Source organism: Telopea speciosissima, chromosome 10 (genome assembly GCF_018873765.1).
Source record: "Telopea speciosissima isolate NSW1024214 ecotype Mountain lineage chromosome 10, Tspe_v1, whole genome shotgun sequence".
Classification (NCBI taxonomy): domain Eukaryota; kingdom Viridiplantae; phylum Streptophyta; class Magnoliopsida; order Proteales; family Proteaceae; genus Telopea; species Telopea speciosissima.
The window spans coordinates 36090173-36108497 of NC_057925.1; the positions used below are offsets into that span (position 1 = coordinate 36090173).

An 18325-nucleotide genomic window follows, 5' to 3' on the forward strand; every position below is an offset into this window, starting at 1 on the left:
AAATTCATTTTCTCTGCTGGCACAGTAGATTCAATTCATTTTCTCTGCTGGCACTATGATCTATAAACCAATATTGTTTCCCTTCTTGATGGAGTCTTACAGAAAAATCAATGGGTCTAAGTGGTTATATGTTACTTTAACCAAGCAAAACGTATAGCAATAGATCACAGCCAAGTAGGGAATACATTCCATTAAATTTAAGTGCATACATATGGTCAAAAATACATATCCATCTTCAATTTAAGGAAGATGAATACCTATAATTATTTTGCATTATACGTACCTGATTATGGAAGAAGGAACAATAAAAAAAAAAAAAAAAAAAAAAATTGCTTTTGAGATGCTATCCTTCCACTCAGCAATCTAATTAAAAAAAAAAATTGAAATGATAAATATGAAGTAGTTAACTTGATATACTGATTAAAAGAGAAAATCAGAAGAACAATAAGAGAGAGTAAGAGCTCCTAAACTTTAATAATACGTGCATTAGACTAACTTGATTATGGGAAGAGGGAACAATAAAACCTAAAAGAAAATTGGTCCTAAGATTTTGTCCTTCCTTTCAACACTCTAATAAAAAAAAAACATAAGCAATTTCACTATGGCTTGGGTGTTCATTGCCTATCAACCAATTCGTATTACTCATTTAGTTCCTCTTGAAACAGAACCATGTGACTATGATGTTGAGGCTTTCAACCTTGCTTACAAGGGATAAAAAAAAAAGAGTTTCTATTTAATTGATAATATTCAAAGCCAATAAGCTAATTGAAGAATTATGAATACAAACAAATATATCTGATTCAATGGCACACAATTGTAGGGTTGAATGATCTTCCCAAAATGAATCCAGTGATGCAAATTCTAGTGTGTTGTTGGCATTATAGAAACAACTCTTTGTGCATTTGAATTTACATAATAATAAATCTGGCCTCATTGACTAGGAGGAACACATTCAAGCTCAATCTCTAACACTCCACGCTCGACGTGCTGCAGCTTGATTGTGATGTCTTGCTTTACCCTTCCATATACTAGGCTGATAATGCTGTCCTTTACCAAGCCATTGTTTTTGTTAGCTATACATTTTCTGCGCTCAATGTACTCAGGGATGGTGGAATTCTCATGAACTTTGGAAGCACTGACCAAGGGTTGGATGTCAATCTCAACCTCTCCCATGCGATCATCTGGTGTGAATGTATCCTTGTCATAAACAAGCTGCAAACAAAGTAAGCAATGAAAATCAACAAGGATGTGGAAAGGAAAGCATATCCACATTAATTTTACTGGACATACACTTTGAAAATCAACAAGGATGTGGAAAGTTAAGTTTCTCTTTCACTGGAAAAACAATGTTACAACTTGTTACTGTTGGATGAAGAGGGCCAAACTCCACAATCATAAGATCAAATTGGCAAGTAATACCATACACTTTTCCATTGTAGAAAATAATGTCTTTAAACCTAGAATGGGAATTTTGAACCCAGTCATATGTACCCACCCTCCTGCCAATGTGTAAGTTTATCATTCAAATGGAGAATTTGTGTAACTGAGCCAAGAAAAGGTTAAGACTTCCAATTATACAGAATTTTAAGATAAACACATTTGGTGAAGTAGCAGCAGCAGCTAGCAAGAAATACTCGAGGCTTCAACAAGTAGTTCATTGGGTAACAAAAATTTAATAAAAGAAATTCAACCTGAAACTTCAAATTCTAAATACCAGCAACCACTGGCTGCAACCCAATTGAGGATAAAGATTCTAAATTATAAAATTATACATTGAAAGTGTTCCTCGTTCGGATTTTTTTCCTCTAAGGTTCCCTCACCCATACGGTTGTGAGGTTCCTTTTATGGATGTTCGACATGTGCCAGTGACACATCCAACGGCTGGCTTTCCAAAAATTAAGTTATTTATATACGTGTGACTCCCTTTCTCTCCTCTCTCCATTCTTTCCTCAAAACCACTCTGGTCTTCTCTCTCCTCTCTCCACGTAAGCAGTTTCCCAACAAAAGAGTAACTCTCACTTCTGCTCTTTCCCGCTCTCGTTTCTCTCTTCTCTTTATACCATTTTCAAAAATCAAGAAGAGCTTCCACCAAAAAAAAAAAAATCAAGAAGAGCGAAGCCGAGAGAGAGAGAGAGAGACGGGAAGAACAAAGAGGTGGCCAATGGGTGCATTGATGGGTAATGAAGATTGATCGAGTTTTGGGTTTTAATTGCGCTTCAAGATTTTTTTGCTCTCCACCCCATTGCGAACCAGGTTTGTCTCTTTTCATGTCTCTGTAGAATTTGTGCTGATGGTACGAATATTTTATACTCTCTTTTGAAAAACTATAAACCCAATTCCATTTTATACTTTCATCTGGTTTCCCTTCTCCTCCACGACCCAACTCACTTATTCTCTTCAACTGTTCAAGACCCACAGAACTAACAAATCTCTTTCCTTCTTTTCTCAAAAAACTGCACTCATTCCTACAATTGCAGAGACCTGTCACATGTGATAGTGTACAGTGGTTTTTTTTTTTTTTTTTTTAATTAATGAAAGAGGCATATAATAAAGGAAACATATGTTCTTTACTTCACTCTGTTATGGGGGCTATTGTTGAAGGCTCAATCATGTTCTTTAGAGGGTCTCTATTTATAATCCAGGTGCTTGAATGTGATACCCTCCACATTTTTGCCATTATGTATACCCTCCACATGGCTATTCTCAGAGTTGTAGTTAATAGAAAATCAATTTTATGTTTGAGAGATTTTTTTTTTGGGGGGGGGGGGGGGGGTTGGAGTCCCAATCTACGTTGCTTTATTTCTCTAGAGTTACTAAGATTCCTCTCTTCTGCTAAATGTAGGAGTGATGCCAAACCATCTAAACTTGCCATGTTCTATCTTTATTTTCTATATCTAATGGAATGTAGTTGATCTATTTTCCACAAAGAGAATCCAAGTCTGAGAAGCCTTGAAAACTACCCTGAATTAGTATAAAGTTGAATACTATCTGCTGTAAGTGATCTTTGTAAAAGTTATGATAAGAATAGTGAAAGTATTTTGTTCTTGGAAGGGAATGATAATGGTTTTCTTACTTGCCCACCTCCTCCAAAAAAAACAAACTTGTTTCTGTGACCATCATCTGTAACATGGTACTTTCAAAGACTTCCTAACAAGAGCAATCATAAAGCATCAAAGAGCTGTTGCTAATGTACAGTTGTCAAACAATGAAGCTAATTAGGAAATACAGAAGTGGAGGTTGGGATTCTGGCTAAATAATAGACTAGTCCCAACAGCTACAGCAGGGAAGTCCTTGTGTTGTAAGAAGTACACAGAGGTTGATGGATTGCCTATGTAGCAGTTTTTTGATATTTTAGAGAGATTCAAATCACAGAAAGACAAAGCGATGAATTTAGTGGAGGAGGAGCAAGAAGAATGAAATCTTCCAGCATCTTTGCCCTCTCATAAGTGATGACAAATTTATTTTAAATTGGTCCAATGACCCCAATGAAATATTATAAATTTTCCTTTAAAAAAAATCTGCAAAATGAGTAGAGTCTGGCTGGAGTTAAGTTAGCATGATTTTGGAAATTGGGCTTGATTTGGTTATGGGATAGTTTGAAGATTGAGTGTTGGAGATCTAGAATAGGCTATAGACCTGCTTGTAACCTTGTGATGGTTCAACAGTAAGATTGACAAATAATACTGTTGTTTCTTGTTTCATTACATCTATGGTTTTTATATTCTTACTCTTAGTTGTATTGTCTATTTCTTAGGTTTCATGTGTGTTTATGAATCTCTAATTTTGAGAATTATCATTGTCATTTTTCTATACTTTGCTACTCTTTAGGTGGGTTATGGATAATCCAATAGATACACCGGATAAGCCTTTCATCGACATACAGTTTGATCACGACAATGAAGCATATGAGTTCTATAACAGTTACGGCAGAAGATTGGGTTTTAGTGTCAAAAAAGACTATATAAATAAGAGCAAGCAGGATAAAAATGTGACGCCTTCGAGGAGATTTATTTGTAATAAACAAGGTATTCGGCCAAAAGACAAGCGTGTTGATGATGCAAGTAACTCTCGAACAGAGACGAGAACTAATTGTGCTGCTCGTATGGGAATAATTCTTTTGAAAACTGATAAATACGAATGCCAAGATTTTGTTGAGGAGCATAATCATGAGCTTCATTTAGCATCTACCACCCACATGATGCGGTCACAACGGATCATTTCAGATGTATATGCCTCTGAAATTGAGTTGGCTGATAATTTTGGAATTAGACCTAAGCCCTTTTTCGAGTTCATGGGCAACCAGGCAGGTGGGAGACAGAGCCTTGGTTATACCCGGGCCGATCATTACAATTATCTCCGTACTAAACGGTAGCGTGATTTAAAGTATGATGAACAGGGGAGTTTGTAACGGTATTTTGTGAAACAAACCAGGCTCAATCCCTCTTTTACTTACAGATTGCAGTTGGATACAGAAGAGCAGATAACTAATATCTTTTGGGCCGATCCGAGAATGATAATAGATTATGCGCTTTTTGATGATGTTATGACGTTTGATACAATCTTTTGTACAAACAAGGAGAATAGGCCTTTTGGTATTTTTTGTGGATTTAATCATCACAAAGGAGTTGTTATATTTGGGGTAGCTTTTTTATACGATGAGACGGTTGAATCATTCAAATGGTCGTTTGAGACTTTCTTGGAAAGTCATGGAAAAAAGAACCCTATAACAATTTTTACAGATCAAGAAGCTGCAATGGCAAATGCAATTTCAAAAGTATTTCTTGAAACATGTCCTGGTCTGTGTACTTGGCATTTGATGCAGAATGGGATTAAGCATCTAGGTAACTTAATGAAGGATGGGTCAAGCTTCCTATCAGATCTGAAAAAATGCAAATATCAATATGATAAGGAAGAACAATTTGAGAATGCGTGGGAACAACTAAGGTTCGACTATCAGGTTGAAAATGGTTCATGGTTGGATCGTATTTATGGGCTTAAACATAAGTGGGCCAGATGTTATATGAAGAATACATTTACAAGAGGTATGCGGAATACACAGCTAAGTGAAAGCATAAATGTAGACTTGAAGGATTATACAAAGTGTACTTTAGATATTGTACAATTTTTTAAGCATTTTGAGCAGGTAGTGAATGATAAGCGTGCTAATGAATTGAAGGCTGAGTTTGATTCAAGAAATAAGCTGCCAAAGAACGCATATAAGCACACACCCATAATGGTACATGCATCAAAAGTATACACTCCTTTGATATTAGGCTTATTTCACGATGAATATGAATCATTTGGTATGTGCTACATAAAAGAGAAAGATGAAAGTAATACCATCCAAAAGTATGTTGTTGGTGTTCTTAATGCAGCTGGGGTGGGATATAAAGTTTAGTGTAATCCATCTGAGTAAATATTTAAATGTAGCTACAAGAAATTTGAGTCATTTGGCATCCTATGTTGTCATGTTATGAAGATTATGGAAAGATTAGATATCAAGGTTATTCCTGAAGCATACATTTTGAATAAATGGACACGTGGGGCAAGAAAAATGGTAGTGGAAGAAATCAGTGGAAAAGAAGTTGAGGAAGATGTTAATTTGGATTTTACACAACGTTATAGGATTCTTTGTTCTAAACTAGTAAAGATTGCTACACAAGCATCCAATTCAATTGAGGGATATGCATTGGTGAACAATGTTGCTAGTGATTTGTGTAAACAATTAGAAAATCTTTCTCGGCAAGCCCCAAACTTAAATGAAGAAGAATCAAGTGAGGATTTAAATTTATATATAGTGAAAGGGCTTAAAAAGAAAGAGAGGAAGAAGAAGTCGGGCTCCAACCCAAGTAAAAGAATTAAAAGTTGTATAGAAAAACCAAAAAAGAGAAAGAAATAAAAAAAAACAGTTGCATCTCAGGTACTTTCTATTCATTTTTTTATTTAATAAAGTTAAATTATGTGATTTAGTTTTTGTGGTTAACTGAGCGACATTTTATGCATAGGCACAGAGTTCATTTGATTATTCTATGGACTGTATAAATTCCTCTCAAGTCTCTATTTCTCAGGTATTGCTTTGATAATTTAATTATATACTCATTGTAAGATAATTCCTTGCCAATTTTTTGTTTATATTTTATTGCTTCATGTGTAGGCGAATGTTGATCTATTTGCCTCCCAGTCTTCCATACCTTCAGAAAAACAAGCTTCGTCAATGAACTTATTTCCTAATCTGAATGTTTAGCAAACATAAGATAGGTAGATTTAATTTCTCTGCTCCAATTAAATACATTGTCTCTTAGGGCTGTTTAGACATCTAAGGAAAATGCTGATTGTAATCATTTGTTTGTGGCAGGCTTGCAGTTATGGAATGGTTAAAGACTGCTGAAATGATGGCTAGGAATAGGAAAGAAGGAGAAACGGTTGTGTTTTGAAGATTTTTAACTTAGCTATCCCATATCATTATTTTTTTTTTGCTTTTGGAGGAGAATTGTGGTTTTATTTTTCATTCTCTCATTTTTCGTTGTGAGTACTTGGTTTAAATTTGATGTTACTGTGAATGAAGCCAGTGGTGAAACCTTGAAACATTTTAACTTACCTACTCTCTTAAATCTCAGTTATTATTCTCAGGACTTATTTTATCTGGCTACATAAACCAAGATTACTAGTTGGATATCTATTTGGATTTGATAAATATTTTTCCAGAGTATTCGAGTTTTTTCGGATATCTCTAAATGGATACAGATGCCCTTAAATGAATATGGATGTGAACCGAATTCGAATTTACAAATGTTCGTTTATGACCCTACTTAGAACAGAACATGACCCTCACACAAGATTTCAAGAATCGAATTGGCTGAGCCAAATCCCTATTCCGATCGATCTAGAGTGACTGATCCATGCTGGGTAGGTTCAGGTTGCTTTAATTTCTATATCTTCAACAACAGCGATAATCTTCAAAAGAGGGTGGGGACAGTGGTCACTACACTTGAGAGGATAACACTTTAAAGGGAGGGGTTCTCTAATGCACTTTAAAGATACACAGGGCAGGATAAAAATTCCACAAATGGAGAATTGATTTGATATGAATATTCTTTATTTCTTTTTTTTTTATTTATCAAAATGCTAGTGCTATTCCAATGAAAAACTGGTTTAGTAGCAGTCCAAAGTAGAGTAGATGACCAGACACATAAAAGGAAAATGAAGATTGGACATAGAAGCTGTAATTTCGCTCCAAGCTCCACATCCCTATTATGAACTTCAAAGAAACTAAACCTTCAAAACTACTACCACCCCTAAGAACCCATCATAGCTTTATTCTACCCTGATCAACATTTGAAGGGAAACCCAATAACTATGAGAATATGAGAAAAGATGATCAAATGGTGGAGGTGAGAGCAGAAGGGCGGTGCTTGATGATCTTCTTCTCGAGTTCATCCTTTTTGGCACCTACAACCTTGTCCACTTCTTTCCCTTCTTTAATCAGAATGAAGGTTGGCATCGCCTGCACTCCAAATTCCTGTGCCACATCCTGTTCATAGAAACAAACCATAATAGAATAATTACTTCATTCAATTCAATCAATTACTTGTGAAATTGAATGGATTGGATTTGAATACGATACAATACCACTAATTCATCAGTGTATTTGTTAGCCATCTCAACGATCGCTGGTTCGATTAATTTGCAGGGGCCACACCATGTTGCCGAGAAATCAATCACCAGCTTCACCACCAAAAAACCAAAAACAATTTAATCTTGATTCTTTAGAAGAGGAAGATCCAAACCCTAATCGAGAGAGAGAGAGAGAGAAAATGTAATGGTTGGTTAAAGGGGTTTACCAGATTGGAGGAAGCACTGTAAGCATCAAAGTGAGCCTTCCATCGTGCCATGGAATGGAATGAAATAATGCAAGACGGCTGCGACGAGCCATCGGTGGAAGTGCTCCGCACCATGGAAATATTCGATCCCATCTCTCTTCGAATTTCGATTTGCAGAAGAAGAAGAAACTGAAAAAAATCGAAATTACGATTGGATTGATGGGTAGAGATTATCAGCTTAGCCCAGTTGCCCTTTCAAGATTAGGAATTGATAGAGTGAGGAGGAGAACATGGAAACTTTTCCCCCCTTCGTTCTTCTTGCCTTTGATGAAGAATGGCGTGTTCCACTCCAACCCTTCACGAATCACGACTAACGACCCACCTAACAAAACCCCATCAACAACAGCAGCTCCCCCCCTCCACCCCAAATCGAGCTCAATCGGTACACTTCCGCCCAATTAGTAGATCGAGCCCAGGAATCCACCAAACAATCTCCCATGACATAAATTTTCCCATTGAGAACATCAGCGGCGGCGAATTCCCTACCGCATGCATTTTGGGCCCGATTTCCCATCGATTGAATCGAGAATCGAAGAACCAAACAGTGGAGGATGGAATATTGTTTATGGAACCACCAAGGACGGATGGATGGAGAAAGAAGGATAACAGCCATTGACTTCACCGGAGTTTCTCTCGGCGTCGCTCTTCGTTTCTTTTTGGAAATTGTATAAAGAGAGGAGAGAGACGAGAACTGGGAAGAGGAAACGTGAGAGTTACTCTTTAGTTGGGAAACTGCTTACGTGGAGAGAGGAGAGAGAAGATCAGAGTGGTTTTGAGGAAAGAGTGGAGAGAGGAGAGAGAGAGAGAGAGTCATACGTATATAAATAACTTAATTTTTAAAAAGCCAGCTGTTGGATTTGTCGCTGACATATATCAAACATCCGTAAAGAAAACCTCACAACCGTATGGGTGAGGGAACCTTAGAGGGAAAAAATCCTCTAACCTCCTAATTTATCTCTCACAAATCCCTTTCACAGTCAATCTCTCTCTCTTTCCTATTTTCTCTCACACCACCTGACCATCCACACGGCCATCGATTGGTATTGTTTTTTTTTTTTTACTAAAAGGGGAGAAACATGGAAGGTGAAGCAAAGAGGGTGTTTTTTTGTGTTTTTTTGGTTTTTTTGTTTTATTTTACTTTGAGAGAAGATTGGTTCGGCATTATAGGAGTGTCAACCGGTTGGGCTCAGTCGGGCCTATCCGGGTCTCACCAATTTTATAGGTTGCACCTTGTCCGACCGTTTAGGCATTCGGGCTTATCTTGGGCAGGCATGGTATGGTTTCATTTCGATCGATCGATGTTCGGTCTTTAATCGGGGCAGCCTTATTCAGGCTAAACGGGCCTAAACGGGATCTAAAATGGACTAATGAGCCATTTAACTCTAAACGGTCTCTAAACTGTGTGAGCTTACTAATTGATATGCAACCAGAATTTTAAGTTCAAACTATCACACCATTGGGCACTCACTGTACACCTCAACTCAAAATCAAATAAAACTTATCCCAACTAAAATAGCAGTAGAACACCAAATAGAAGCACATTAACAAAGTAAGTAGAGAGAAAAATAATAGTAGCACAACACCGAATAGAAACACTTCTAACAAACTAAGTAGAGGATAATAAAAAAATAGCAACACAACACCAAATAGAAGCACATCTAACAAAGTAAGATCTAAAAACTAAAACTAAGCCTCATCTCACCTACGTTTAGTGTATCTAAATCTAACTAATAAATGTCAAAGACCAACAAAAAATCAAACAAAAAAAGGGAAATTTGGAGGGAAGGGGAGGGGAAGTTTATAAGTTAAAGGGTCGGGCTAGGTCGGACTGCAACAGGGCGGTCTAGGTCGAGCCTAGAATCGGTCTGTCCAGTCGGGTGTCCGACGGATTAGGACCCCACACCGGGACCGCCCAATTACTAAACATGTCGAGCTTAAGCCCGACACATTTAATAATCGGGTCGGGCTTTAACAGGGTGGGCTCGGTCGGGCCTGGCAGGCTAGGCCTAGAATTGACACCCCTACGGCATTAGGACTGTAGAGGAATTTGGTTTATGAAAGCTTTGTTATTTTCTTTCATTAAGCTTGTTTCCTCCTTCAATAAAATTATTTCTTTTTCATTTATCTCTTGCAATTTATTTTACCATGTCTTTTGTTTATTTGTCATCTACCTCCTCTTTTTATCTTTCCATGGCCAACTAATTCCCCCACTTAGGGATAGGATGAAGCTATGAGAGAAGAAAGAATCAATGGTGTTTATAGCTCTACGTGATTATTGTATTAGCATCAGTAGATTAATATGTGCCATGTCTACATTACTCATGCCATTCATTTAGCGTATGCATAGCTATCTACGTGTCCAAATAAAATTCTGTTGATGATTGATTTTCCATGATCGTATGCATAGTGATTGTCATTCATAGGAAACGACTGATTTCGTATCACTTATCTCCTATGTCTCAAACCCACCATTCATGCCATCTAAGGGCTGTGTTTTTGCTATATCTTATCATTGACTGTACCAATTTCTCTTGGTGGATTCTTACCCCTAAGTGTTTTTCTCAACCCGTCTTCTTTAATTAGTCTATTGCATTCTCTTTAATTAGTCTCTTCGTTAGTTTGCTATTTTTAATTAAATTTTTTGTTTTTAGTCTTTTAATTAATTTTAGTCTTTTAGTTACTAAATTGGTGTGCTCTGCCTAAGTTGAAATTGGATTAATCACCTTCCTATTTGTTAGACATATTTTATACCTCATTTTAATGCATGATTTACTATCATTTTATTCCAAGAACAGTGCTACTTGGGTATTTTTGTCATTTTTCAGATTTAGGGACATTTTGGTCAAAGTGGAGAATACATGTCTAATTGGACCACCAAACACCAAATTATAAGGTTGAAGAATTCAGCTGGGTTAGGTTTCCAATGCGTAATATCGGAAGTCACTTGATTAGAGACAATTCGAGTTTAGAAGAAGAAGAAGAGAGAAAAATCAAACATGGGGGCATAAGGGTAATTTTGGCAAATTAAAAATCTTTCAAAAATATTGGATATTGGGCTCATATCGTCTGGAATTTAAAATGGTGCAACTTTAATTCTCAGGCTAATTCCATTTGGACCCAGGATAAAAAGATAAAACCTAAAAATGATTTTTAGTGAAGTTGACATTTATGATGAAGTAATAAAATAAAAAAAAAGGGAAAAAATCCCTCACTCTCTCTCTCTCATGTGATAACACTCGGCTATGGCTATGGGCGACGTTTTTCATGCAAGGCTCCTAATCAGAATGGTTTTTCAAGATTGAAGACTCCTATTCCTTTTATCTTTGGTTTTTTAAATAGATTAGGTTTCTAAGTTCTAGGAATTTTAGTTTATCTTTCTATTTTAGAACTGGGAGAGTTGTATTTGGGGTAAGATTCAACCACGATTTTGGTGGTTCTTCTTTAGGGTTTTTTTTTTTTTTTTTTTTTCTTCTTCCGCTTTTATCTTAGGAAAAAAATATAAGAGGGGAGAGAGGAGAAACAAGCTCAAGCTTTTTCTCTCCCATCTAGTTTTTCTACTTCTTTAGTTTTTTTGGTTTTGATAAACCCAAGTTCACACCAATCAATCAGATGCTGCCACGTGCCTGGTCCAATGAGGTGAACCATATCAGGGCCAAGAGAAGACCAAGCGTAGGCACCGACCATCGACACCCACAGGCGCGAACCCCTTGGGTGCGGCCACCCTTAAGCGCCAACCCCCTTGGGGCGTGGACCTCCCTTGGGCGCCAACTCCCCCGGGCGTGGACCTCCCTTGGGTGCCAACCCCCTTGGGGCATGGACCTCCCTTGGGCGCCAACCCCCTTGGGGCATGGACCTCCCTTGGGCACCAACCCCCTTGGGCGCGGACCCTTATGCACAAGCACAGACGCATGGATTGAGGCGCGGGTACCGGGAAAACATAGATCAGAGTACCACCGCCATCTACTAGACACGTACCATCTCTAGGACTTTGGAACACCGCCTATCAACTGTACAGTCCCAGATGGACATAAACACTAAGCACCATATCTGACAACGTATCAACGTCTATCCGCTAAGAACGTCAACCCCACTGGGACACTGTCACCAAAGGAGAAGCAATCAGCCAAGGAAGAGCCCTGCTATCCAGGGACTCTAACAATCATGAAGATTACTCATCACCGACTGAGACTCTCCACACCGCCATGCTCTACTATAAAAAGGAAGGGACTCTACCCCATAAACCCATCTTGAATTCTATCATTCATCTGTTTGCTCAGAGAGATCTAACTTAGGCATCGGAGAGTCCTAGGCCTGAACCACACCAGTTCTCCTTTGTCACCCAAGTTCTTTTGCAGGTTACGGCACTCGAAATGACCCTTGAACGATTTCCTGACGCAACAGATTGGCGTCGTCTGTGGGAACGACGCTAGCCATCGTACCTACTAGCTTGTTCTCATAATCATTCTATGGCACCATGAGGCAAGAAGATCGCTCCCTCCACCAACAATGCTGCGAGGGAGGGGAATGGATCACCTCCTACAAAGAGCTCACGTCGTAGAGCCACTGACCATTTCTCTTAGGAGAGGGAGGTCCCCGAGAACCAACAAGTTGGGGTAGTCAACCTCAACCCTAAAGTAGCCATTGAAGCTGGCACTGCAGAGCCAGTACCTGATCCCAACGCACCAACGACTGTGGGTTAGATCAATGACTTGTAGCGACAGATCCTCCATGACCAACAACTCTTTCGCAACTACCTGAGGCAACATGCAACGCCCCACCATCGTAGGACGGATCCTCGATAGGAGCGGAGCCCTAGGAGGTCACCTCCCAGGGGTGATAGGTCAGAGAGGCACACCAGGCAACGGGGGGAGCCATCCCAACCTCCCAAAAGAATAGTAGACCTTCCAATACGATTAGACCATGGGAGAACACCATCACACCGGTCTGTGGTACCCAACCCAAAAGGGTCCATCAGGAGGTCGGTGTTCCAAGGTCGACTAGGAGGGAGTCATACACCAGAGCAAAGCCGAACCTACCGCGAAGAAGGCCCCTAGCGTTAGCGTCAACGTTCATCGCGGCGTGATCATTCACCATCTCGCCAGTACTTAAGGCGGGAGGAGACTTCAAGGAGAGGATGAGAACAGGGTCGTAGTGAATGACCAGCTAGACGTGAGGGACAGTTGCAGAATGAAGAGATAGACAATAGACTCTGAGATCTGGATGAGAAGTTGGAAGGACTGAAGAAGCAGACCAAGGATGAGACACACTTGATCCCTGGACAGCATCCATTCTCAGAAGAGATCATGTCAGCCTCACTCCCATCCAGGTTCAGGTTACCCACCTTCAAACTCTACAATGGTACCACGGACCCCAACGACCATATCAACTACTTCAATAGGATGATGACCCTATATGGGGGATCGGACGTGGTCTCCTACAGAGCATTCCTGGCATCCCTCAAAGGTGCAGCCACTTCATGGTTTTCTAGACTATGACCAAGGTCGATAGGTTCGTTTGCAAAGTTATGTGAACAGTTCGTGACCCGTTTCCAGAGTAGTGTCAAACAGAAGAAGACCACGGTTAATTTACTGAACATGATACAGAACCTTGGGGAGTCCCTCAGGGAATATGTCAGTAGGTTCACCAAGAAATCCCTGGAGGTCTGAGACTTAGATGACCAGACCCAGCATGCAGCCTTGGCTGGGGTATCAAGGACCTTGACTTAATCAAGGACCAGGCACGTTATGAGACCAAAACCATGAAGGAGCTCCTAGAGCGGTGTAACGAGTTTGCCAACATGGCCGAGGTATTACAAGCTCGGAAGAAGGTGATCGAAGCCAAGCCACAAGATAACAAGAGGTCGCCACCAGATGTCCGCAAAGAAAGCAAGAGGTCGAGGACCGAGTATTGATAGGAGAAGGGCGACCGCCCATCAGGAAGGAGCGACCGTCGCCCAGAAAGGAGTGAACGAGCAAGCAGCCCAGAGTTTACACCCGTAAAACACCACCAGGTCCCAGATCCTTATGCAGATCCAAGATTGTGACCTACTCTGTTGGCCACGACCCATGCTAGCCGGACCTGAGAAGTGCAACCCCAACAAGTACTGCCTCTTCCACAAAGATAATGGACATGACATAGAAGACTGCTATCAACTGAAGAAGGAGATAGAACAACTCGTAAGGGTAGGGAGTCTGAACAAGTACATAAAAGGAAGGCGTGACGGTCGTTCGGGCCAAGGAGACTGAGGTCGTGACCGAGAAAGAGAAGAACCAAGAAGGGAAGAAAAGAGGGTGGATCGAGACAGGGAGAGAGACCACACATAAGAGAGGAGAGATGTACCAGAACCAAGCGGCACCAAGGGAGTCCCCATCCTCACCATACTTGGAGAACCAGGGCAAGAATCTACTAGGAAGGCCAAGGCCCATACCAGGTTCGTGGGAGTAGCAGAGAAGCCAAGAAAGGTAGCAAAGATCGGGATGGTGATCTCTCTCTCGGATGCAGACCTGGAAGGTGTGAGCTTTCCATATGAGGATGCCTTAGTAGTGCAGGTGGAGATAGCCAATCGGCTGGTGCATTGGGTGCTGATAGATACAGGGGTGTTAGTGGATATGCTCTCATTAGAAGCCTATCGCCAATTCGGATTTGGGGATGACTAACTCAAGCCAGAGCCCACCTACCTCCACGGGTTCTCGGGCGCCACTGCCTCCATCAGAGGCACTATAGAGCTACCCATCACCTTTGGAGAACATCCTCGGCAAGTGACCATCATGGTGAACTTCATGGTTGTCAGGTCCGTGGTGTCTTTCAACAGCCTCTTAGGGCGACCATCTCTGATAGCCCTTAGAGGAGTCATATCACCACTCCACCTGAAGATGAAGTTCCCTACTGACAATGGAGTGGGCGAGGTCCAAGGCGATCAGAAGAAAGCCAGAGAATGCTATGCCATCTTTGTCAAGAAGAACAATGGAAACACATGGGGAATAGCACTATACCTGGAGAACCTGGTCAGCGACCAGAGGGATGAACAGACAGAGAAGAGAGGTAGACTGGTAGAAGACCTCATCCCATGGCCACTTAGCAAGGATGACCCTTCCAAGGTCATACAGATTGGTTCATTGTTGAACGATGAACAAAAAGAAGAACTGGGACACCTCCTCCAAAGCAACATGAACGTCTTTTCTTGGTCGACTGTCGACATGCCTGGCATACCCAGATCCATAGCAGAGCATCGGCCACATGTAAACCCAACCAGGAAGCCCATCCAACAGAAGCGACGGAATTTTACCCTCGATCGACAGACAACTATCAAGGAAGAGGTTGACTAGTTGAGCCGAGCAGGGTTCATCAGAGAAGAGAAGTTCCCTACCTGGCTCACAAACGTGGTCATGGTACCCAAGCCCAATGGAAAGTGGAGAATGTGCATCGACTACACCGACTTGAATAAGGCATGCTGAAAGGATGAGTACCCTCTACCCAGGGTTGACTTATTGATCGATGCAACCGCCGACCATGAGATGCTGAGCTTTATGGATGCCTACTCTGGGTATAACCAGATCCTCATGCATGAGGATGATGAGTCCTACACTACATTCCAAACTGACAAGGAGCACTACTGCTATCGTGTCATGCCGTTCGGGCTGAAGAACGTAGGGGCCACCTACCAGAGGATGGTCAATAAGATGATCGAGGAACAGATCGGACGTAATATGGAGGTGTACGTGGATGACATGCTCGGGAAAAGCGTCCAAGCCCACCAACACCTGACCGACCTGGAGGAAGTGTTTGCTGTGCTGAGAAGGAACCAGATGAAGCTAAACCTAACAAAGTGCACCCTCGGAGTTACATTAGGGAAGTTCCTAGGGTTCATGGTCCCAGTACGGGGCATAGAAGCCAACCCATCCAAGATCAAGGCCATCCAAGAGATGGCACCACCTCAGATTGTCAGAGAAGTACAGAGGTTTAATGGAAGGGTCGCAGCCCTTTCGAGGTTCGTATCACAGTCGGGGGACAAATGTCTACCCTTCTTTAAGACGTTGAAGAACCTCCAAAGTCCAAAAGACTTTGTATGGATGAAGGAGTGCCAGAAAGCATTTGAGGAGCTGAAGGAGTACCTGGAGAGTCCACTACTACTCAGACGACCAAAACCCAATGAAAAGCTACAGATCTACCTGGCTGCAACCCCAGTCGCGGTAAGCGCGGTACTATTAAAGGAGGAAGCAAAGGTACAGAGGCCCATCTACTATGTCAGTCATATCTTGATTGACGCGAAGATCAGGTACACAAAGATCGAGAAGGTAGCCTACGCATTAGTGATTATGGACAGAAAGCTACGACCCTACTTCCAAGCCCATACAATCATAGTACTCACCGGCCTACCCCTGAAAAAGGTGCTTCACAAGCCAGACGTCTCTAGACGATTGATAGCCTAGGTGGTAGAGTTGAGTGAACACGACATCAGGTTCCATCCATGGATGGCCATCAAGGGCCAAGCTTTGGCAGACTTCGTCGTCTATTGCACCCTAACTGAAGGCGAACCAAAAGCGATAGAACCAGAGGAGCATGATCGAGGATCATGGGAGATGTACGTAGATGGTTCGAGTAATGCAGTAAGAAGTGGGGCTTGCTTCATATTCACCAGCCCCGAAGGATTTTGAATCCAATATGCTCTCTGATTAACCTTCCCATCATCCAATAATGAAGTAGAGTACGAAGCATTACTCCTTGGACTCCGGGTAGCCAAGGCCATTCAAGTCACACATCTATCTATCCGAAGTGACTCCTAGCTTATAGTGAACTAGGTGAATGGAGAGTATAAGGCGAAGGTCGGGTGAATGGCGTCATACCTAGCATGTGCTTGAGCATTGATTGGGGGTTCGAGAAGTTCGAGATGGTTCGGGTTCCCAGGATCAAGAATGCCACGGTTGACGCCCTATCTAGGCTAGCCAACGACGAGCTCCGTAACCTGGCCAGTGTCGTCTATGTTGAAATACTGCATGAGCCAACATATCAGGAAAAGAAGGTTAATGAGATTGAGGAGGGGCCTAGTTGGATGGACCCTATACTTAACTACCTACAGAATGACATCCTACTAGAATACAAGGTCGAGGCGAGGAAGATAAGAATGAGAGTTGTAAAGTACACCATCCTGGACAGCGTATTATACAAGAGGGGGGTCACAGCACCACTACTCCTGTGCCTAGGACCGAAGGGAGCCAAGTACGCCCTGGCAAAGGTCCACGAAGAAATATGCGAAATCCACATGGGAGGACGAGCTCTAGCCTACAAGGTCCTCCGTCAGGAACTCTATTGGCCACAAATGCAAGAGGAAGCAATATAGTATGTCAAGGCTTGCGAGCAATGTCAATTGTTCTCCCCAGTACCCCATCTACCCACCACCAAGCTGACATCAATCCTCAACCCCATTCCCTTTGTCATGTGGGGGGTGGCATCTTAGGTGACTTCACAGCAGCATCAGGGAACCACAAATACTTGGTGGACGCCATAGACTACTTCACCAAATGGGTCGAAGCAAATCCATTGGCCAAAATAATAGAGAATGAAATGGAGAAGTTTGTTCGAGACAATGTCATCTACAGGTTCGGGGTACCAAAGATACTAGTGTCAGACAATGGGAAGCAGTTCAACAACCCTAAATTCAGAGCCTTCTGTCAGAGCTACAACATTGACTATCAGCCTGTATCGGTAGCCTACCCACAGGCCAATGGTCACGTGGAGATGATGAACAGAACATTGCTAGATGGAATCAAGAAAAGGCTAGAAGGAGCCAAAGGGAAGTGGGTCGAGGAACTACTAAGTATTCTGTGGGCATACCGAACCACAGTAAGGATGCTCACAGGGGAGAACCCATTCTGCCTAGTGTACGACACAGAGGCACTCGCACTAGTAGAGGTCCTCGCCATGTCACACAGAGTACTGCACTTCAATGAACGCACCTACAACGATGGACTACGAGCAAACCTGGACTTCCTGGATGAGGTACAAGAGAAGGCATTGCTAAAAAATGTGGCATATCAACAGCGAACAACCAAGTACTACAATGCCAGAGTAAAAGAAAGACTATTCCACTAGGGGGACCTAGTCCTAAGGACGGTAAGTGCATCGCAACCACGAAAGGAAGGAAAATTAGTCTGCCAATTGGGAAGGACCGTACATAGTTTCCAAGCAGATACGTCCAGGGACCTACCACTTAAAAACTCTGGGGGATAAGAAGGTAGACCGTACCTAGAACTCAGAACACCTGAAGAAGAATTACTAGTAAGAGTAGCAGCAGCAGTACCAACAGAACTAGCAGTAAAGTCACTAGTAGTAATAGCAGCAGTAGCAGTAGCATAGTCAGATGTCAGCAGTAGATGCATTATAGTTTTCAAAGATAATTTGAAATTTTATTTGAAGTAAATAGTTGATTTTGGGTATACTCGTCTACT

The 18325-nt window shown here is 41.6% G+C and overlaps 1 protein-coding gene across 1 annotated transcript; it reads right to left on the bottom strand.

Annotated features, from left to right (window-relative positions):
* Window positions 1-7290: 7290 nt before the first annotated feature.
* LOC122642741 (thioredoxin H2-like) lies at window positions 7291-7970 on the bottom strand. Its single transcript, XM_043836318.1, has 3 exons — window positions 7842-7970; window positions 7630-7725; window positions 7291-7531 (listed from the first exon to the last, which is right to left on the bottom strand). Exons 1-3 carry the CDS (start codon window positions 7953-7955, stop codon window positions 7379-7381), a joined length of 363 nt encoding a protein of 120 aa, XP_043692253.1. The 5' UTR covers window positions 7956-7970; the 3' UTR covers window positions 7291-7378.
* Between the last annotated feature and the right edge of the window lie 10355 nt (window positions 7971-18325).